Source organism: Mastigoproctus giganteus, chromosome 10, assembly GCF_048544385.1.
Source record: "Mastigoproctus giganteus isolate SK-2022 chromosome 10, ASM4854438v1, whole genome shotgun sequence".
Classification (NCBI taxonomy): Eukaryota; Metazoa; Arthropoda; class Arachnida; order Uropygi; family Thelyphonidae; genus Mastigoproctus; species Mastigoproctus giganteus.
In genome coordinates this window covers 48,102,434-48,126,887 of record NC_143584.1, presented here as the reverse complement: position 1 = coordinate 48,126,887, position 24,454 = coordinate 48,102,434, and the positions used below count along the sequence as shown (strand labels likewise).

Sequence of the window (24,454 nt, the reverse complement as noted above, 5' to 3'; positions counted from 1 at the left end):
CTCCAATAAATTAGGCATAGTAAGACATTCACACTTCCTTGTCCATTCCATCTGCATGTATAGACTCTTGTCATACTCTTTACAATCTTCTGATCTGTAGATTACTCCCAGTTACTCTCAAATGTGTAACTCTCATTACACTTTTGCTTCCAACTAACTTACTCTAGATATTCTATGCTGGAAGGTACAACTTATGACTCAGCAAAAGCTCTTTTTACACTCAGGCTGCTTTTGATAAGAAGCATGATCCCACCACTACTACTGTCTTCCCTATCTATCTTTCCTAACATTATACATAAATAAATAATAATAATAAATCTGCAGCCATAGTCAATCTACTGCAGGATGGGTGCCTCCTCAACAAGTCATGTTGAGGGAACGGACCATAATCTGGTACGCTGGTCTAGTGCAGGTTGGCAGATTAACTGTATTTAGCACTCAGAGGCTTGAACCCCAGTCTACTCAAAGAATGTGTGCTATTGCACTCCCAACCACTCTGCTATGGAGGCCTGATACATTATACATACTATAGTGGAACTCTTCATCCCCCAATTTTTGAGTGACACTGCATTTCTGTTAGCCCTATTATGTCAGCATTAGTTGTCCTAGGCAGAGTTCAAATTCTCCCACTTTATTGACAACACTTCAGACAAAAAAAAAAAAAAAAAAATCCAGTCACTAAGGAGGTTAAGGCAAGCTACAGCAGATTATGAGAAGCCTTTGGCTAAGAATACAAAGAATTCTTTGCTTATGCTAACACTAGAAGGCAAGGGATGAATTACATTGGTCCACCAGATATGAACATTACTGATAATCCTGTTCGGATCACTGACCTAATAAATATTTTGTACCTACATTCTCATGCGAAGAATGTTTTTAGCAATGGGTATATCAGAAGTATAACAAGTTATACTCCTGATATTCTGATATTAAAGCTAAAAAGTAAATAAGAGACTTGGGACTAATGGATCTATCCAACTGTATTAAAAGCAAAACAGGTAAGCAAGCCTTTGGCCATAATTCTGAGAGCATCCTTGGATTCACAGGAAGTACCTATGAACCAGAGATGTGCAAATGTATCCCCAATTCACAATAATTACTGATCCATAAGCTTGACCTGTTCCAGGAAAAGTAATAGAGAAAGTTGCTAAAAAAAACTATTGCAGGTCATCTTGATAGGAATGGAATTATACAGTAACCATATGGATTTATTAAGAGAGAATACTGCTGACCACTTCGATTGGCTATTAGGATGCAGATGCAAAAAATACTTTTGGCATCAGATACTTCAGTACAGTTTCAGTAAAGTAACTGACAGTGTTCCACATGAAAGACTACTATACAAATTGGATAAACATGGAATTAGCAGTAAGTTATTGCTATGGACAAAGGGGTGGTTGATCAACAGAAGACAGAGTGGTTATAAATGGTCACTGCTCTTCTTGGACTAATGTTATTAGTGGCATCCCTCAGGGTTCAGTGCTGTGCCCCTAACTGTTTTCAATATTTATTAAAAATACTAATGAGGGAATATCAAGCTTATCGTCTAAGTTTTAAGTTTATAGATGATATAAAGGTTAGCAGAGTGGTTAATGACAGGAATCAAGGCTTTCTACTGCAACAAGACTTAGAAAAATTAGTCAGATGAGAAGTAGCAGCTGAGATTGAACATTGATAAGTACTGTGTATGGGCATCAATAATCCATAGGAATAACATACCAATCGGGTAGTACTATACTCAAAGTAGTGGAGAACATAAGTGACCTAGGGGTAATTTTACAATGACACAAAGCTATGAGAGCAATGCAGACAGACATTAGGGTGGTTCATGGTGTTCTATCAATGATACACAGGAATATTCAATTGACAAGGAAGTAATTATCCCATTTAATAATGCAATGGATAGGCCACACCTTGGAATACTGTATACAAGTATATAGTATCCAAGGTGTGGCCTATTTTAGAAGCCTCATTTTAAGTAGGATGTAGAGCTGTTGAGTGGGTGCAGAGAAGAGAAACAAGATTAGCCAAGTCTAATGATGAAAAATCTGAAGTTTTTTCTGCCTTCCAAAATGCTGTATAGTCAAGCTTTTACTGCAATAGCTTCTGAAGTGGTTTTTTTGTGGTTTTCATACAGAAATCTTGTACGAACCCATGAAGTGACCCACCACCATCTTTGCACCATCTCTTCGCACAAGCATAAATTTGAAATAAACCTGAAAATGGAAGTAACTAATAGTATCAAATACAACTATGATTTCTTTTTAATAATATTTATATGCATATTAAACAGAAATGCATGTGTATATTTGAAATTTTCCATATTGAAATCTTTTAAAGTGCAAAATGGAAAATACTAAGAGAAGATTGATGTTCCTATTTTGTCTGAAATTACTTTTTTTTTTTTTTTTTTTTTTTTTGCAATCTTCAGTAGAATTTGTTTTATATTTCTTTGTTTTTTTGAAAATAAAAGGTGTGAAACACATGGCATGTTTTTAAATTTAAAATTTTTGTATTAAAACTTAAAGTACGTGCAGTTAATATTGTATCTATTAAGAAAAGATGAAATATTGGTACTGTTTAAGACAACAGTTTTCAAACTGTGTGTCACGACGCCCCAGGGAGGGACCATAATTTAACAGGGACATTGCGGATGATGTAATAGTTTATGTAAGACATCTACTATTTGATCTATATTATTAATATAAATAATTATAGAAAATATTTGGGGTATTTTTGATGAAGAGAACACATAGTGATCCCTGACGATCGTATCCTTGGGATCCAATTATGACGAGTGATTGGTTTGGGTATTTTTACACGTTATTTGACCTTGCATGAGTCTGAATTATTGTATTAACATAAAAATCAGAAATTGCACAATTACAGATGTTTTACTCAAGAGAGGCATGGGCTCAGAAAGTTTGAGAACTGATGGTTTAAGTAGAATTCAAAAAACCCCAAAACATTTTTTAAAAATTAAAAAATTGGGCACCTATCAAGGTGACCCACCACTGCCAGGTAAAGATTATTTTAAGCCAAATTTAATCTATAGAGATGAGAAGTAGATATATAGAAAAAGAATTTATCAAAAATCAGAATCTTCCAGAATGAGATTTTAGAAAAATATATGAAACTAATGGATGCAAACAATGGCAAGATCATATTACAAATGAGGAAGAAAATATTCTGGGTTAACAAATATTTACTCCGAAGTAAATGAAGCAAACTAAAGACAAGTATGGGTAAGTAAAAAGGATGAGGAAGAGAGATTAGCTAAACAAATATCCAGAACAAAAATGAATGTTAATAGGCCCAGAAGTTAGTTAGTTAGTTAGTTAGTTATTTGGTTTTCAGGAGAATTAGCAACTAAGGCCATATTACTCCGGGATATGCGGTGGTCATTCCCTGACCTTTCCGCATCCTCCGTATTTGGTGGTGACGGGAGGCCCAGAAGTAAACCGAGAGGAAGGTGGATCAATGGTGCCAAGAGGGCTTTAGTAATAGCTAAAGATCTAACATGAAGTACAGCAGCATGGAAAAAAATAATGAATAGAAAGCTGATATTCAAGAGAGACTGATTTGTGATTAGTAGATATGGTGTATACCTACTGAGTATAAGATTCTATCAATGATGCTGCGATTTCTTGTCTTTTCTTAGTGCTGGAAAGTTCATGCTGTTTTCTATGTTCCCGGAAGAATGGTTTTGAGGAGATGCTATCCTTAAAAGACTGAAGTAGTATACATTAAAATTTAGTTTGTGGCACTGAATTTGTAACATCTGATGGAAGGGCTGCTCTGAAATTCTTTTTGTGATCTGCCTTTAGAAGTATAGCAGCAGAGAAAATTCCAGGCAAGATAACAGTGTAAAAGAACGGGACAGCTGGATCAGGTTTGTTCACCATACCGCATGTATTTTTGTCTTCTCCTGCCACCCAACTCATTCTGGCATATAATCTTCTGTGGGATTGCTCTATGCAATTTTTTTTATATCCACATTTCAACTAAATGCACACAAGGTCTCAAGAATTTTTCATGTGGCACCTGGATTAGATGAAGCTTTGTTTGGATGATTGCTATCCTATCAAATACGTAGATATACTGAAAGAACTTACTACTCTAGCCATCTATTAAGATACTACTCTAGCCATGTATTAAGATATATTGTAAGTCTATCACAATACAATATATCCTCATTGTATTAATTTACAATAAGGATATAACTGTATTGTGATGGAGGCAGTGGTAAAAATTTGACTGATTCTGAATCTTCCGGTCTTCAATAGTTTTTTTTTTGTTGATTTTTGGATTTTGTTGATTTTTCACGGTGGCCAAAAATATAAATGTACTAAAGTTCTTTTTCGAGTGATCTACCCTCAAATCCTCAAGGCTCTGAAAATATCAAAAACTTATAAAAGTTCCTATGGATCACTGCTCCAGATACAAAGATATCAATTAGAAGGAGTGGCTTATTCTAAGAAACTAAGTTCAAATACACTGAAGGTCTCATTATGGCGACAATGACTTCAAGAACCGTTTTTCAAAGGAGAAGAAATTCTGCACCTAAAATAGAACTACCCACCTGTCTGTGGGTAGTTCTACTTCATGATGAATAATTTAATTTATGATGAATCTACTGATGAATTCAGGAAAATCAGTAATTGATAATGATTTTACGTGTCAGTCAGTTTGATCTTTCAGGCAAGTTTTGGCCACATCTAGATAATTAGCTTTAGTTTGTACATGTGAAGTGAGATCAAAATGTTTAATAGAGTATTCTTCTGTATTCTTGATAGATAAGGTATTAGGAGGGGAAATTCAAAGTAGTGCCAATGTTCTAGTCACTTGGACATCTGCCCAGGTATTACTGACCAGCTGAGTGGGAAAGTTGCCAACCTAAACTTCAATAAAATCTGATGTGAACCTGTTGCATTGAGTTAATTGTTGAAATTTAAGACAATATTATGCTTGTGTGAATATTAGAAATTTCAATTAAATCATACCTAATGACTGAAAACTTTGACATTTGTTACATCCAAATAACGAGATGATCGAATACACCAAAATTTTATTATATTTCAGTGGTTAGTGGATAAGTTCCAATAACTGCTAAGGAACTTTCTTATCAGCAACAAGCCACTGATTATCATCAATGTTATGCAATACATTTATCAACTGTAAGTAATCTGAATAATAATAATAACTATAAAAAAAAACATGACAAAGTAATTTTTAATGTATTATTTTGACTATTTAATTAAATTTACCAATATATTAACTCCTTCAGTCTTTAACATTTTGCCGCACCCTACAGTTGAATGAGTATCTTTAACCAAATAAGCTTTCTTAATATGAGGAGTTTCATGTACAACAGCTTTGTGAGCCAATTCTTCTAACAGTGACGTCATATCTATTTTGCCTGCTTCAGATCCTAACTAAAAGAAAAAAAAAAAAAGAAAAAAAAAAAAAAAGAAAAAAAAGAGTAAATTATGGCAAAATGTCTGACTCATATTATTCATATAAATTATTGTATGGTACAGAATCATAATCTACACTAATCAAGAAGTTCCCCCATGCACTATTTTCATATTAGAAATTCCTCTTCTATTCTTTTAAAGAAGAGGATTTCTACCAAGCAACTAATTTATAAAGAATAATTTAAGCAGCTCATTCAATCTTGTTTGTCGTAACATTTCTGCTTAGATTTCTTGGTAGTCAATATAATTTCAAATAATTAATATTTTGATTTCTGTTTAAGTAAGGAAGACCTAGCAAACTATTGGAATGGATAAGTGAAATGGGAAAGGTTTTTTTTTGATGATGCTGTATAAGTTTGCTTTCTTGCATCATTTGCAATCACTGATGCTAAAGTCAACCTTTGACTAATGCCAAGTACCAATAGCTTAATAATAAATGACTTCAGATATCTTTCATTCTGATCATAAGTTGACTGATTATATCAGACGGCGCCTCCATAGCCAGGTGGGCAGGAGCAGCAGTGCGTAGCACACGCTTCTTGATTAGACCGGGGTTCGAGCCCGTAACCACCAAATACAGAGGATGCGGAAAGGTCAGGAAATGACCACCGCATATCCCCGGAGCAATATGGCGTTAGTTGTTAATGCTCCTAAAAACCAAAATAACATATATCAGTCAACTTATTAGGGCCTTTTGAATAGAAAAATAAACTGAATATATATTTAACCCAGTAATCATCCAGCTACAATTAATTTCTCAACTGTGAACAATGTTGACAGCTGGGAAATTATTTTAAAAATCTTCAGCATAATCAGAACACATTATAATTTAGCTAAAAGAAATTAATTTCATCAGAGTGTTCCTGTTTTTAATATATTTTTCTGAAATTCAAGTTTAGTGCCCAGGAAGTGGCCCCTCATAACCGGTATTGGTAGGGTTTCCACTATAAATTCAGGTTCTGAATGTAGATGGCACTATTTACAAACGTGCAGGACATGACTTTTGATACTTATAGCCATTATGTGATGTTTATAACTATTTGCTTTATTGATTACTGCATCCAGTTTTCTTTCAATGGAATGTAAATTCTGTGAATGGCAAGACACTGAAAGGTCAAGTAATATCACATTAACAGGAGTATCACATGCTTACAAAGTGCAAATGCATCAGATCTGCTCGCAGCTAACTACTAAATAGTTATAAGATTGGCATCAATTATGTATATCTCATACTGTGAATACCTTCACGAGCTGCCATGATATTGCACTACCTCAAACAAGTAACTCTTCACCATAGGAGAAGACTATTGTTACTTATTCTAAGAAGAATGCCACCAACCAGACGGCGCCGTTTCAGAGCTGATTGGCTCCTCTTCGGTGGGTGGGTGGGTGGGCAGGCACCCTGGTATTACAATGATAGCAAGGCAGTTGCGAAGTATAACTCCACAATATGAGAGATGCCTGATGGTGTGTAGTAATTTGAATTACGTCACATTTTAGGGCAAAAGCCTCAAGTTGCATAGTGAGTTTTGCCCTAAAATGTGACGTAATTCAAATTACTACACACCATCAGGCATCTCTCATATTGTGGGGTTATACTTCGCAACTGCCTTGCCATCATTGCAACACCAGGGTGCCTGCCCAAACACCGAAAAGGGAGCCAATTAGCTCCGAAACAGTGCCATCTGGGTGGTGGCATCCACTGAGAATAAGTAACAATAGTCTTCTCCTATGATGAAGAGTTACTTATTTAAAGTAGTGCAATATCATGGCAACTCGTTTTGAAGGTATTCACAATATGAGATATACATAATGATGCCAATCTTAACTATTTAGTAGTTAGCTGCAAGCAGATCTGATGCATTTGCACTAACTTGTAAGCATGGTAACTCACTACGCAACTTGAGGCTTTTGCACTAAAATGCAATGTAATTCAGGAGTACCACATTAATATTCTTATTGAATGAAAATGACTACAGTTCCATGAGGAATGCCTTCTATTGTACTATAGGTTTAAAAAAAAAAAAAAAAAAACACCATACTGCAATTGCAAAACTGCACTCCACTTGAAAAGTTCTATTTTGAGGAAACTGTATGATCAGCAGCCAACTTCAAAATCAAAACCCTACAGCAGACAGATCTTGAAGAATGCCATAGTGGGCAGGTAGTATCAAAGGCCATCTTAATGTCTAGGTATACCATGACAAGATGTTCATTTCAGATGAGAATTTCATATGTTAGATTTCACCTTGACTATAAGATCTAATGCAGACCAATTTTTTCAAAAGCCTACCAATTCTCATTCATGATAGCTGTGGATGCTAGATAGCATATCAATCGATTGTGCTAGCATAGCATATTAATCATCCTTTTAAATGTCTTGCCTAAGAAACTGGTGAGGGATTGTGGTAAACAGCTGTGTGGATCCATCTGATCTTTTCTAGGTTTAGGAAAGGTTATGATTATTGAAGATGCCAAGAACTAGGTTAGCAGCTTTCAGTGAGGTCCAATTAAGAAAAAGCAGTATCAAGTTCAGAGTTTGCTTGGCTATTGAGGCATGTGTGTACTGTTTGCTGATCTTAGAGATTTCTGGAGTTTGAAAATTGAAAAGGCTAATTATATGGAATAGACAGTCTTGCACTATCTCTTCTATATGAAATTTAATTTTTGCTGCTCTTCTTTTATTTTATCCAGTCAAAAAGGCAGTTTATTTGCAGATATGATGGTTTAGGTCTGGGCAAAAGTTTCTGCCAAGCATTTGCTATTTCCATTGGCAATGGCAGTGTCCTGTCCATTCCAATTCAAGACTAGAGATGTGTCAGTGAGAATATGCCATTCCATTTTTTGATTTTATTCAAGATTATTCTGATATCTTATTCTTTGTTATAGTGGAAATGAATTAGATCTAAGAGTTTCTCTGCCTCACTTATTTGCTTCTAGCATCTCGTTTTATGACCAAATTATCAGGTACCAACATATTAAAGATATTAATGAGCACATTACTAGGCAGATTTTAACAGCTGCAACCAATGCCATACTACTACTTCAAGGCCATGCTACTACATGTAGACAAGCTAATAAATGATGATGATGATTAATGTTGCCTTGCTAAAAAGAACAGAAACTGGAATTTGTTCATAGGTATCCAACAAATGACAACCTTATGCAAATTTCTCTAAGTGGTAACAATCATTTTTATTCCACAGATGAGCAGATACTGGTCAATATTTAGTGGGTTATCTAAAATTGACCACTGAGTCTTTGGATCCCCGAGCTTGAAGAAAGTATCAGACAGCATATGTTTAGCTTGTTTTTCTATATTATAGAAATCCTTACAGCAATGAAGCACGTCTACAAGTTTTCTGCTTGTGTGAAGGCTACATTCGGATCACCTTTGAGCATCTCTACAGTTTGTTCAATTAGCATATGACATAAGCATCACATAAGAATTTTTGTTAAAGCTGCTTGAGAATCATTGTCATCCAGATCAGATGTTGATGGGATTCTCCCTCTTGCTCAGATTACAAACCTGAGGGAGCATAAACTCAAATTGAGGAAAGACAATTGTAGGATAGATATGTAGAAATTGTCTTTAGCCAGCAGATAGTTGATTGTTGGAACAAACTCCATCTGTCATTGTGAAAGTTGATAGCTTAAATAAATTCAAGGAAGAACAGAACAAACTTTTGGAGCAAATGGATGGATGAAATTTTTTTTTTTTTTTTTAACTGATGCTTTGTAAGTTTGATTTCTTGCATTACAAGCCATACTTATGTCATACTCAACTTACGGAAATTCGACTTTACATAAGTTTTTTCTGGCTGGTGCAAGCTTAAAAAAATCGTGGAAATGCTTTTTGCATCCCATAGGAATAAATGGAGGTGAAACGTGAAAATATCGTAATGTGAACCCAATAACACTTTTTTTTTTTTTTTTTTTTTTGTAATTTGTTCCAAGTCCTTGGAAGTTGAAAATTTCGCTATATTACTAAACTATTTATCTCTCTAAAAGGTCATATTTATAATGGAAATTGCACTACCCTTTCATCGTTATCACATGTTCCCGTTATAAGAATCAACTTTGAATGCCTTTGTGATATTACTCTAAAGCATGTTTCTGGAGGTCATGACCATAAAACAATAAAAACAATTTGCGCTTTCTGATTTACTTGGCTTTTCTGTTAGTGCATCTAATTATAAATGGGTAGTAAACTCGATCTTACTGCATTTGCGATAATACTGATAACTGCAACTGTGTGGGTTTTTATGCTATTATGGTGAATGTGTTCCCCTTCACTGAAATCTTCAATTGTATAAAAAACAATATTCAGAAACTTCTCTTCATTCCTATTTATGTATTACAATGATGAATGGAAAGCGACCAACAAAAAGTGCAAATAGTGATAGTGCCAGGAAACAAAACAAAATTCATTTAGAAATGAAGAAGTACAAAGTAGGATAAAGTTTGTCATCTATTGCAAGGGAATTAGGTCTCGCTGCATTAAAGGACAGTGCACATATAAAAGAACATGTCAAATGATCAACGCACTTAAGATCAACAGTGATCACAAAAAGCACTCAGGTGCTATATCGAAGATGGAACAGCTGTTAATAATATGGATAGAAAATCAGATTCAGATGCGAGTGCCCCTGAGTCTAATGGCCATTCAAGCAAAACCAACAAGTATTTATAAAGATATTAAGGATAAGTAGGTGAACCTCAACCCAGGTTCATGGCAAGCAATGAGAGGTTTAATAGGTTAAAGCATCTCGCTGGTTTCCACAAGGTTAAAGTATGCGGTGAAGTCGTCAGTGCAGATTCTGCAGCTGCAGAGAAATTTTGTGATGTGTTGGAAAAATTATTGATGAAGGTGGCTATTCAACGCAGCAAATTTTTTAACATTGATGAGACTGCTCTGTATCGGAAAAAAATGCCGGATTGAATATACATTGCCAAAGAGGAAAATACAATGCCAGGTTTCAAGGCGTCAAAAGATAGGGCCACGCTCTTGCTTGTGGCTAATGCAGTGGGAGATTACAGATTAAAACCACTGCTTCTGTACCATTCTGGAAATCCTCGTGCATTTAAGGGCATCAATAAATGCCACCCTACCCATGCATTTCCACCCAAACAAACTGAAAGTTCAAACCAGAGAGCATGGATAACAATATCAACTCTTTGAGGATTGGTTTAAATGTTGCTTCATTCCAGAGGTTGAAAAATATTGTAAATACAATGAAGTTCCTTTCAAGATTTTGCTTCTATTAGATAATGCTCCTGGATGATTTCAATTCGAACGTGAGAGTCATATTTCTATCACCAAACACAACTTCACTCATCCAACCCATGGATCAGGGTGTTATTTAAAATTTAAAAGCATACTATTTATGCACAACACTTGCTCAGGCATTGTCTGCAGTAGACGATGAGAAAAATATTATGCTAAGAGACTTTTGGAAATCTTATAATATTTACCATGCCATCTTAAACATTAATAAGGCCTGGACAGAAATTACTAAAAGTTATTTAAATGGCACATGGAAGAAAATATGCCCATGGTATGTAAAAGGCTTCGAAGGATTTGAAAGAGACAAATCATATGAAGAGGTTACAGATAAGATTGTAAAGATTGCAAAGCTACTTCAGTTGGAGGTTGTTGCCAAAGACGTGGAGGAGTTAACAGAGGAAGAAGAGAAGGAATTATCTAACGAAGAACTAATTGACTTGCGGGTAGCGATAGTGAAAGAAGAAAATGCTGACGAAGCTCAAGATGAACCAAATGAGGAGCCAAGATGCTTCATCAGCAGAGAGAGATGGCAATGGCATTTTGTGAAATTGCATCAGCAATGGCGAGGTTTAAGAAAATGGATCCTGACAGCGAATGATTCTTAAAAGTTAACAGAGGGGTGAATGATATGCTTGCTTGCTACAAAGAAATCTACAATGAAAAGAAAAAAGCCACTGTCCAGTCATCCATTAATATGTTCTTTCATAAGGTTGAGTGGCCAACCCCTTCTAAATTTCCACAGTCCTCAACCTCTGCAGCAGTACTTATCAGTTACAGATGTTGATTCTGGCAACAATGCTCGAGAAGTAAAACTTACTGACATAACGTCAGTAGGGCGGAAGCACACTATTATCACTTCACGAGACCTCAATTGTATACATATCTAACGTAAAATGTGGGGGAGCATTATTTTATTGCTCGGAGAGCACTGAATTTATTTACTTCAAATTGCTTGAAGTAAATAATCTGTTTTGAGTGCACAAGTAAGAATATCCGAAAACAAATAACAACAACATCAAGGATGTTGCTCCTGTGCCTATTCCAAAGCACCCTCCACTTCGACCAGCTACTCGGCATACTCACCGCAAATGTCCAGTCACAGGGACACTCAAAAATGGCCAACAGAATTACAAATTGAGAGGACGAACAAGTCCATCATTTCAATTTGCACAACTCATAACAATTTCTTACAAATTCAATTTTTAGGGTTTAGAAGCGGTTTTTTGTTATTAAATTTCATTAAAAATTTTTGTTTTGTATTTTGACAGAATAAGTCCTTATTCAAAATTAAACTTGCAGTATTTTAACTTTCCTTAAACATATAACTAATTTTTCCTTAGCACTGACTGAATTTCAAAATTGCATATTTTGCCCTTGAATGTAATCCTTAATTGGATTATATAGGAAATTAAATTCTTCTCTATTCATCCACAAGTACATCCTAAAATGATTTATCTTTTTCAAGTCCTGCAGTAAATGATAGAATTTGCCTTTTTCTGTTCTCTTCCAGTTGATGTCACGTATCCATTGCACACTCTTTTGTTTTCCCGGCTATAAGAAAAGCGCATGCATTTTCTAAATCTTCTTCAAAATCTGAAGAGGATGAACTGTGGCAATTCATTTCGCTTCAGCTTTCCTCAAAGAGAATGACACATATACAATGTTACAGGTTGCCAGATGTACCCCGTTTGGAAGTATAATAAAATTTCCAAGATACCCCTTTTTTAACATTTGAAAAAAGTAGAAATCATAAAACACCCTGTTGAGATGATTATTTAGGAAGAAAGAATTAACTGACAATAAAGTTGTTGAAATGCACCCTTAATTAAAGACTCAAATATGACATTCTATCCTATTTACAAAGAGGGTTGTAGAATATTCATATTATGCTTATTTTGTAACCTTTTACATTCTACTTGACTACTTTTTTATTTTGTTGTAATGGTTAAAGGCTCAGGCAACAAACGTTTCTATTTAAAATTCCCCATTTCAATATTGATTTGCTGTATGAAGAATATGTTCTGTTGAAATCATTCCGTAGAAATATTGAGACAAAAGACTAAAAATACCACAGATGTTTGGATAAAAATTAAACGTGTACGAAGTATGTAATACAGAAAAAAATATTAATTTTGTTTTTGCTTTGCCTCACTCAAATGCAATGCGTGAGCGAGTATTTAGCTCAATGTTTAATGCATGGAAAAAGGATAGAAATAAATTAGACCTAAAAAATGTTGAAGGAGAACTGTCGCAGAAAACCAATCACAATATGCCATGCAAAGAATTTTATGCATTATGTACTAAAAAATGAAAAACTGTTAAAGAAAATTAGATCAAATGAAAAGTATTGCAAGGTAAATATTTTCTTTTTGATAAAATAAATCAGGTTTATTGAATGTGTATTGTAAACAATTATGTAAAATATTTGATGTTAATATTTATAAAAGTTTCCTTTAGTGTTTAACTTTTGCAATAAAATTTTCCAAATTAAATGAATTAAAGCACAGGCTTTATTCGGTTAATTTTATTTAAATTTGACTAATTTTGCATTCCACGAACTTGTAAAAATCAACAAAATATAGAAATAAAATGATTGTTATTAAAATTGTTCGGTTTTCTTAAGATATAATGCGAGTACCCCAAAACGAGGACTGAATACTCCAAACATAGGCATGAGTACCTCAAGATCAAATGTTTAATCTGGCCACCCTACGTTACAGTTTCTTCTCCGACCAACTTCGCAGTTTACACTAAACAGGGAACCACGGAGTACTACTCTGTGACAGGAATACGACAAGATTCACATGACGTGATAATAGTGTTTCTGCCCCAAGTCTGCTCTATTTTTTTTGTAATTTTATAATTTTGAAATTTTCTGAATTGCACACTTTTGTAATTTTTCTTGTGCACGAGATAAAAAAATTGAATATATACAATAAATAATTCTATTTATATATTTGTCGAACATTTCTTTTTTGATTCAATCAATTCAGTGAGCACAGATGCGAGTGCTGCACAAGCATGGGGGAAATTCCAACTTACATAGTGTTCTGTGGAATGCAACCCTTATGTAAGTTGGGGAGTTCCTGTAGTCCAAAACACTATGGCATCTTTTTCTCTCCTTTGGTAGATGAAACCAGACTGTTCTTCAAGAAAAGCCCAGTTTCATCTAAATTAAATACCTTTTCCCACTATCTTCTTCAATTCATCTGGTAAATGTTGAGTCATCTCAGCATCAGCATAATTCATTAATAAGTTTTTTAACATGTGTGGATTTATGGTAGTGAGGTTTCTGCTGCAGTTAGCTTTGTGGAAGGAATTTTTTCATGGAATTTTTAAAAAAATTATAAATATTAATTTTTTCTTATTTTGATCTAATTGTTCAACATTAAAGTGGAATTGCTATAAAAAATCAAATCAGAAAGAAAACAGCATGTGGCTATCATTGTTTTTTACTACATTATATTCTCTCTATATCTATTTATTTATTTATAATTTAATATAGTTTTTAAATCTGAATTCCAGAGAATTTTGGCTTCTTAAAACTCAAACTGGACACCAACCAACAGGAACAACTCTTCCTTCTCCAAATTTCAAAGCTATTTCCATGCTGGAGTAAACTGGAGTAAAGCAGAAGCTTTACTCCAATTGTATATGAAACAACCTTGAAAAACAAATCTATATGTGTACTCCCTAGGCCCATGCATGTAAAATTAAATTTATACATGTACTCACAAAAAAGTTAAAACACATGCCACGACTCATCTTGAATGTCTCTTGTCTGATTGAATAATTTTCTTGGCCCTCAATCATTTAAATCTTGGCACAATGATTTTGCTTTTTCCACCTTCTCTATTGTTATAATTTACTTACTTGAAATACAGCTCCAAGAGTATCTGTCTGGAGTAGCTAGCAAGTGCAGTGTATTCTCTGAATATGTCACTTTATTTTGAATAAGGTGAATCTTAAAAAAAAAAAAAAAAAAAAAAAAAAAAGTGAGCACCTGTTATGCGCTCACATTTATCATAATTTTTCACAATATCTGACTTTGTACCAAGACGTCCAGATCGTCTGGACTTCTTGCCTGTGGTAATAGCTTTTTTTTTTTTTTTTTTTTTGATTTGGTAGTTGTTGGCGCATCGGCTTCTGTGGCCATATTGCACCTCCCAAGGTTTTTGCAGTACTTTGATCCAAGCCCGAGGCGGGAATCGAACCCGCGACCTTTGGGTTGCCGGGCAGGTACTTTACCCACTCGGCTAGCCCGGTCGGCTTGGTGGTAATAGCTGGTGAAATTAATGGGAACTTGGACATCATGATGGAGGGCAATATTTTTAAATAAAACTCATAAAAGTGAGTAATGGCAAGTACAGTATATATGTAAAAAAAAATACAGTACAGAAATGGTGGTGGTGGTGTGTGTGTGTGTGTGTGTGTGTGTGTGTGTGTGTGTGAGAGAGAGAGAGGTTATATATACAGCAACTCATACAGCCTTTTAATGGCTAGAGGTCAGCACAAAATAAAGAATTAACACTTGTAAACTGAGCTGATGGAAAAGCATCCATAATTTATGACCCCCCCCCCACAAGGAAGGAAGAGACAGAAAAGTAGAGCAGCTGGGGAAGAATTATATGTAGGCACTTTAACCCCACCCCCCCCAAATCAGTATAACAGCATTTCTCGATGAGAGCAATAATGCTTCCATTTGACAGTGGCACTAATTTTAACCTCATTATCCTTTGATTATGCTTAGAGGATCATGTCAGTTGGTCATAAGATAATTTAGTGTACAATAAATAGTTCAGTTAAATTTGTTTTTCAAGGTTATTTGGTGTGCATGACATTTTGACAATTATTATTATAATTAGCCATATGGTGCAAGGAAGCCTCAGGCTTATGTTGCACCGGCCAAAAAAAAAAAAAAAATTCCCTATGAGAGAGAGAAAGAGAGAGAGAAGAAAGGAATCACCAAGAAAGAGAAGAATGATGATATCCAGCTCAGGACCCTGGGTGTGCCAAGCCCATACTCACCAGATGTGAGCCCCTGGGAATATGTATATGACAATTTGGTGTATCACACACAGAGCAGAAATAAAGAAAATCAATGAAGTAAAAGGTTTGCAAAACCAAGGAACATTTTCTTCACTTACACAAGAGGAATGCAGTAATTTAGAAAATAACAGAAAATACAAATTTGTAATATATTTTAAAACAATATATTTTTTTTTTTATCAATTTACTCTGTGCCAGAGTATTCAAGCTGATCCTACTCACAGACAGGTTGGAAACTCTATCCACATTGTAATAACTTTAGACCATGGATGGACAGTCATGCTGAAGATAATACTCAACCAATCTATGGTACTATCCAGATTTAAATTAAATCTGGAAAGGCTCAACAAATTGTTATAAAAGAGGCAAATATAAAATTTTATGACAATCCATCCACTGAGTTGGGCGAAACCACTGGAACATGCAGACAGATAGATGGTCAAAGAAATAATAACAGTTCGATTTATACTGGTAAAATTTTAATGAAATTTGGGATGGAAAAATAGCCAAATGTAAAATTTTGAAAATCCATTTCATCCATGAGGAGTCACATTATTAATATGGATGGAGAGACATTAGCATTATTAGAGGCATATGATGCAAGAAAGCAAGCTTATGCAGCATCGGCCAAAAAAAAAAAAAAAAAAAAAAAAAAAAAAAACTTCCACTTCACCCCTCCGTTCGTTCGAAATACCTGTCCAACTGAGCCTTAAATTTATTTAGGCTATCAACTTCCACAACAAGGGATGGACGTCTGCTCCACCAACCAACTACCCGCTGGCTAAAGGCAAATTTCCGCACATCTTTCCTACATCTGTCTTTCCTCAATTTGAATTTATGCCCTCTCAGGTGATTATTCTGAGCAAGAGGAAGAATCACATCAGCATTGAGCATGCTCAAACCATTCAAGGCTTTATACACCTCTATCAGATCACCTCGCCAGTGCCTAGTCTCCAGACACTGTAATTTGCAAAACTTAAGCCTTTCTTCGTAAGAGCAACCCTTTGTTCCATTCACTAATCTTGTTGCCCTTCTCTGTACTCGTTCCAGCAGCTCTACATCTTTCTTGAAATGAGGCCTCCAGACCTGTATACAGTACTCAAGGTGTGGCCTGACCATTGCCTTATACAAGGGAATAATCACCTCCTTATCCCTGCTAGAAAAATCTGTATATCATTGACAAGACACCATGAGCAACTCTTGCAGCCCGTCTGCACTGCTCAGAGAACTTCATATCTGCCTGCACAATTACCCCCAGGTCCTTTTCATTCTCTACCACTGTCAGTGTAGTATCACAGAGTTGATACGTTGCTCTGGGATTGCTGTTTCCCATATGTAGTACTTTACATTTGTCAATGTTAAACTTCAATTGCCACCTTTCAGCCCATCTGCTCAGCCTTTCCAGATCCTGTTGCAGCAGCATAGCATCATTAGTGTCCTTAACAACCCTGACAATCTTTGTATCGTCTGCAAACTTGGACATTAAGCTTGATATACCATCATCAATATTATTTATAAATACAGAAAACAATAATGGACCCAACACTGAACCCTGAGGGACTCCACTAATAACATTAGTCCACGATGAGCAGTGTCCATTGATTACCATTCTGTCTTCTCCCCCTCAACCACACCTTTATCCATAGCAGCAATTTGCCTCCAATGCCACACTGCTCCAATTTGTGCAGCAGTGTTCCATGTGCAACAGTATCAAAAGCCTTTCTAAGATCCAAGTATATAATATCAAAGTTATTCCCTGCATCCAGCTCTTTTGTGACTGCATCATAGTATCCAATGAAATTGGTCAGGCAAGACTTTCCCTTAACAAAACCATGCTGTGTCCGAGCTATAACTGAAGTCTTTTCTAGATGATCCTGCAGTGCTTCTTTAATCAGTGCCTCCATTAATTTTCCTGGAACAGAAGTTAAACTAACAGGTCTATAATTACTTGTGTCGCCCTTTGATCCTCCTTTGTGAATTGGGGTCACATTTGCACATCTCCAGTCTATGGGTACCTCCCCTGAGTCCAAGGAAGCTCTCATAATTATGGCTAAGGGTTTGCTTACTTCCTTTGCTGCCTCCTTTAATATAACTGGATAGATCCCATCCACCCCAGTTGCCTTTCTTGTGTTTATTTTCAACAATTTCTCCTCCACTTTACTCTCAGTTATTACAAGATTATCTAGCTTACTGCCAGAGTTGTATACACCTCCTGGCATTCCCCTCACTGAATAACTCCTCATGTGTGAATGTTGATGCAAAATATTCATTTAGTTTGTTAGCTACCTGAGCAGGATCAACAACAGTTGAATCATCGATATCAAGTTGACCAATCTGATTCATCCCCTTCCTTCTAGAGTTTACATAAGTAAAGAACTCTTTGCTGTTTTTCTTTGCATCCTTTGCCAAAGATTTCTCATAATCTGCCTTTACCTGCCTAACCTCTTTTGTGACTTGGTTACAGACCAGCTTATATCTATCATAGGCTTCTGTGTCACGTGTTAATTTATATGTATCCCATGCATTTTTCTTCTCTGCCATGTGTCTCATTAGTTCATCTGACATCCATTTAGGCCTAAACCTTGAACAATATTTCTTGGTTGGTATGTAAAACCTAGTAGCTTCCAAGATAAGTTCTTTGAATGCTTCCCATTTTGAATTTGCCGTTGGTAACATCATCAGTTGGTCCCAGTATATAGAATTTAAATACTGTCTCAGACTATCGTAGTCGCCTTTATGAAAGCAATAACCCTTCCCTTTACCCCTGATGGTAGTTACCTCTTTGAGTAAATCCCACTTCAGCACACTGTGATCACTGCCACCTAGTGGTTCCTTTATCTGCAGATTCTTAATGCATGAAGAATCACTACTGATAATCAAATCAAGTATATTACTCCCTCTAGTTGCCTCCCGAACATGCTGATGTAGAAAACAATCATCCAATAAATCCACAAAAGCCTTGCTAGTGTGTGAGTGACCAACCCACAAATTCCAGTCAATATCTGGGAAATCAAAATTCCCCATTATAAGACTCTCTGATTTACTGGCCCACTCTATTTCCCTGTACATTTTCTTATTATACTCGTCAGAGTCATTAGGCCTATAGCACACTCCTAATCTCAATTTTGATCTCCCAATGCTTATGTCACACCAAACTGACCCGACACTGCACTGTCCAGCGATGTTGATTGGCTTCACTTCCTTGGATTTTATGTGTTTCTTAACTAATAGCATAACCCCTCCTCCCTTCCTATCCTGTCTATCCTTTCTGTAGACGTTGTACTCCCCAAATTCCAGTTCTGCATTCCTTATATCTGTGTGACACCACGTCTCTGATATCCCAACAATATCTGCCCTTGATGCTTTGAGCAATACCTCAAATTCATCAAATTTATTTACCAAACTCCTAGCATTGGTGTACACGCAAGTATACATGCACCTGTTCATATTCTTAGCTACCCTAACACAACCCATGTGTTTACTTGTACCGCAATGACTTCCAGCAATCTCTGAAACATCCTGCATCTTGTTTTCCAGGTTTCTGCTCATTCCAATAGAAGCAGTGCAAGAATCACTTTCACCTGTGATTTCAAGATTACGAACTTATGGGGGCATAAATTCAAATTAAGAAAGGAAGAGGTAGAATAGATGTGCAGAAATTTGCCTTTAGCCAGCGGGTGGTTAATTGCTGGAACAAACTTCCATCTGTCGTTGTGGAAGTTGATAGGTTAAATAAATTTAAGGAGGAACTGGACAGGCATTTGGAGGGAATGGTGTGATTTTTTTTTTTTTTTTGGCTGATGCTGCATAAGCTCATACACTTGCTTTCTTGCATCACATGCCACTGCTACTACTACCTCTGTTAATCTTTTACTGTTAATCTTTTAGTCCTTGTATGCCCCCAAGCTAGCAGTTTTCCGACCCACCTGGGAAAGATAATAGGTGCTTTATGCATACATGCTAAAATCCCCAAAAACAAAGGGGTTAGCATGTTCTATCAAAAATATAAAGTATACTGCGATCACTAAATTAACTATGTACAGCACAGCATGTTAAAAGTTTTCATTTTTGGTCTTGCTTTGTCATACACTGAATTCTCATTTAGAATTTACGAATCTTCATTCTCAAATTGCTGTAACCTTTTTTTCCATCAAACTGTCATACACCAAATTGTCGCATACAGCAAACTGTCATGCACCCTATGCTTATATAATGCAGTTTAAATTCTGCTGGCTGCAAAAGAAAACGTCTTGCAGAGTTCTTACAATTTCTTTGAGGCCATATATCATTAGTTATATTATAATTTTGAAGTTCTGATTTCATATCCTTATATGGCAGCTCACATAAAACCATTTCTTTGTAACTATTCGGTAAACCTTCAATAACAATTAACAGTACAACTTTGCAGATTAAAAATATTAATGTCTTGGAATAAACTTTATATCCAACACAGTATAATAAAGTAAAAGCAGAAATATACACTACCTCAAGAGTAATCTTACACCAATGGCCTTTAGATGCATCAAACTGATAATCTCTTACCCACTGATGAATTCCTAGTACAGCCTTATGAAAAGGTAAAACATTTATAAAAATTAACTCTAACAAACAAACGAACAAAAAAAAAAAAAAATTATTAACATGCCAAAGAAAATTGTACTTTATTAGTGAACATTTCAAGGTGTCTACCTTTCTAATTTTATTTTTATAATAATAGAAAGAATCAAATTAAAAAATAAATAAAATAAAAAGCAAGTCCCCCCCTCCCCTAGTCATCAGAACAGTCAAGGTTTTTTTTTGGATTAGTTCAAGGAGTGTAACTGTGCCAGAGGGATGCTGGTTCACATTCACTGAACTGTTTCTACAACTGTTGCAGATGCCTGCAGATCACTACTCTGAAGATTTAATTAGATGGGGAGACTGGGTGGGCCACTGCAATAAGTTGAATTCACTTTGAAATTTCTGGAACTAGTCCTGTACAATTCTGGCCTTGTGAGATGATGCATTATTGTGTTAGAAGAACCTAATCATTGATGAATATGCTGCAACCATGAAAGGATGCACCTGGCTAGAAAACATTTCCAGTCAGATGACATACAAATATTGCCCCACTGATATCAAGGAGCCCAATGAAAATACTCCTCACAACCATTAAAACAGCATTCCCTTGAAGTTGATAAGGTTGGCAGTGGTGGGATATTTGCAGAAAGTGTTCCATGTGGCATTTCCCTTTTTGCTTTGTTACAATCACTTTTTGCCTTTTTGCTTTTTTTCCCTTTTTGCTTTGTTACAATTCCATGTGGCATTCCCCCCCTTTTTGCTTTGTTACAATCACCATTCCACCAGTGATTGTTATACTGATGGTTTCTTATCTGAGACTGTGGGATGGTAGCTGTTGCAGCTGTTAGTACCAGTGTTGTAATATGCTATTGACACTACCGCCGGTAGTGTCAATAGCAGAAGACTCAATAATATCCTCATCAAAAGATACATGATTGGTAAATTTTTCCAGTTCGCTTTGGAAAATCTCCATTTCATTTGGCCTGGGTGGTTTGAATCCTACAAATAAGGGGGAAATGATCACTGTTTAGAGGATTGTCCTGTACTGTCCACCTTATAGTTGGGACGAGGATCAGAGAGCAGATCTATAGCAGTGGCTCACCCAGTAGGAGAATGGATGTAAGTGGGTAAGCCAGTGTTCAATAGTGTCGAATTCTCTCTGTCAAGTAGCACTTCAATAAGCTCACCACGTCCATCTGAGACCAGAGAACCCCACGATAGATGATGGCCATTAAAATTCTCCTAAGAGACAGATAGTAGACTAATTGAGAAATAAGATTTTCCAGACCCTAAATTGTGCGTAGATGGTTTGGCGGAAGATATATTGAGACCACTGTCGATGTGACACCGATTACTATGCACGTAGCAACAGCTTCTAATGGTGTTTGCAATGGAATGCAACTGGAGGGGACTCATGATTCCAAGAGTACAGCTACTCAGGCATGGGGGCTGTTAGTTTCAGATTGATCTTTTCTTAAAATATAGTTTTTGACTGAAAAGGAAATTTTTGGTGTTAAATTCATTTCTTGTAGGCATATGGTAGCAGAATTGCAATGGTGAATTAATTCATAGATATCATCAATATTGGTGTGAAAACCTCTGCAATTTCATTGTATTATTTTTCCATTATTTAGTTTTGTGAGCGGAAGATGAGTGTGTTTTTTTGTGAGTGGATTTTTTATATCTGTCAAGTTTTGATTTTTCTTTTCTTGAAAAATTAGGCCATTCTGAGTCATTGCTTTCTTCCACATCATCATCTGCATGTATTTCAAACAGATCTTCTTGGTTGGTTGTATCATCTGTGTACATTATTGATAGATGAGATTGCTTCACCTCAACAGGATATGATTTCTGCAAATTATCCATTGCTTGACAATGGAGAAGTCTCTGGAATGGAACTGTCAGTGGTGTATTATTGCATTGGTCTACTACATTTGGTGGAGATGGATGCTGGGACCAAGAGGACTGATTGAGCCAAGTCTGAGATAAATGTGTCTGGAGTGATGGACACTTCCATATGACATGCTACTAATTGGTGACTGTAAGTAGCAAAAGCATAGGTACATTTTGGCATACTTAATTTTACTTGTTTTCTTGCCTCTTGGTAGGAAATTTTATTTCCAATTTTATTTTACATTTTTTCCCCAACTTCCAGAGGTCGCAGTCTTTGGGATATGCCAGATGGTTGGTTGCCCTTACAATTTGGACACTGTAGAGTTGATGCCTTACATTCTGTTTGTGTATGAGTTTTATACCCACATGTTGCGTCTCCACGGCATACTGTCTGGGAATGGCTGAACGCGACAGTTTAAACATCCTGCCTTGACTGAAGCTGGTAGGTTTGGAGAACTGAAAGTTAAAATTATACTCCAGGTAGGGACTAAACTGCCATCTTTTAGGATAGTGATAATTTTTGCCTGAGTGACTTTTTGATCTTTAAGTTCCTGAACTATTCCATCTTCAGGAACATGTTCAGGAACATTCAATAAATTCCATTCAGTGATCATTCCCTTTGAGGAACTGAGGGTGGTATGTGGTGTGATTTGAACTGGGATTTCACTGAAAGATGGCAGATGTAATAATAGTTCAGAGTGTCAAGGATTGGTGGTCTATTAATAAATCTCCAGATTGGAGATTTATTAATAGAGATTTATTATTAATTTCACCATTTTTGGCAAGTCTGTTGCATGTTCAAGGCATCTCTGAAAGATGAAAGGGGAGAGCTTGCCCACAGGTTGTGTTGACAGAGAATGCATTATCAGGAATGCTGGGGATTCCTGTCTGCCAAAGACTTTTTTCTCTTCAAGAGAGAGAGAGAAATGATTTTCACTTTGTTGAGAACTCTTTGGCTCTAAACATGGAAATTCATTTGTTTCCATCACTGCTCCTTTTAGCCGAGGGTTGTCCTGTCCTCCAGGTTACCACCCCTGCCACGTGGAGGCAGGAGCAGTGCCACTAGTGACCAAGCAGTTGTTAACTTAAGTAGAGAGTTAGTAATGAATATATAGAATAAAGAAAAAAAAAAAAAAAAAAAGAAAAAAAAAAAAAGAAAAAAAAAAAAAAAAGAAAAAAAAAAAAAGAAAGGTGGATTTCCTTTTGACCTTTAAAGTACAGAACCACTTAAAGTAAACAAAAGAGCAGGTAACACTAGGAAAAGAAATAAAACTATATCACTTTGGGAGAGCGCTATATATTCACGGGGGGAAGAAGAGAGAGAGAAAAAAAAAAAAACACACTTGGCATTTGGGGCCTATGGACTTGTGCTTTTTTTCCCATATTCCAGTAGGATACAGAATATTTTTTCAATTGTCCACTGCTGCGTTCTTGAGCCCACTATAACCAGCCCCTCTCTCTGCAACTGCCCAGTTGACAGAGACTATGTAGCATCTTAAACTGTTATATACCCCTTTCCTGAAATTAAACCCGATGCCTTTACCTTAAACTGCAACCTCTTTCTTTGTCATCCAACTAAAGACAGCATCATCCCTTCCTGCTAATGGTTCCTTTAGTTTGAGAGCCTGATGATATCATCTGGTTTATGGATAACAATCAGGTCTAGAATATTCTTACACTTATTTTCTTGAAAATGCTGATGCAGTCATCTAGTTTATATAAAAACTGTTTCCCATGATGAGTTCCCCTCCAACTTTCTCCAATTAATAAAGGACAAATTAAAATCATCCTTAAGATATTCACACTTTTTTGCCCTTTCTATTTGCATGCTCATTATACTCTACACAATATTCTGATCAGTAGCATACCCCCATTCTCATTTTACCTTTGCATCCAACACACGCATTCTATGCTGGCATGCATAAGTTCTGAATCCAGGCAAGCTTTAGTCAGTCGTGCTCAAGCTCCTTTTGATAAACAGCATGACCACTCCCTGCTCCTTCTCTACCTTGTCTATCCTTCCTAAATAGATTATACATGATCTAAATAGATTCCTAATCTTAATGCTGACATAAGAGCTAATGGACGATGAGTGAAACTCATTGTCCATTAGCTCTTATGTCAGCATTAACTGTCCTGACCAGGACTTCAAATTCTCCCATTTTATTGACAACACTCCTGATATTAC

The 24,454-nt window shown here is 36.0% G+C and overlaps 2 protein-coding genes across 2 annotated transcripts in view; one reads left to right on the top strand and one right to left on the bottom strand.

The window, feature by feature from the left end:
- Positions 1–12,319, top strand: part of LOC150079024 (cytosolic carboxypeptidase 6) — a 591,251-nt gene extending 578,932 nt beyond the window's left edge. Inside the window, exon 12 of the transcript XR_016547524.1 lies at positions 12,275–12,319. The gene's annotated coding sequence lies outside the window, so the exon portion shown is untranslated. The remainder of the gene's footprint in view (positions 1–12,274) is intronic.
- The window catches only part of Polr1A (RNA polymerase I subunit RpI1), a 476,971-nt gene that overhangs the window by 76,121 nt on the left and 376,396 nt on the right, over positions 1–24,454 (bottom strand). The window contains exons 29-30 of the mRNA XM_090382924.1: positions 20,299–20,379; positions 5,268–5,435 (exon numbers count right to left, since the gene is read on the bottom strand). Coding sequence (XP_090239050.1) covers positions 5,268–5,435; positions 20,299–20,379 — 249 coding nt within the window. The remainder of the gene's footprint in view (positions 1–5,267; positions 5,436–20,298; positions 20,380–24,454) is intronic.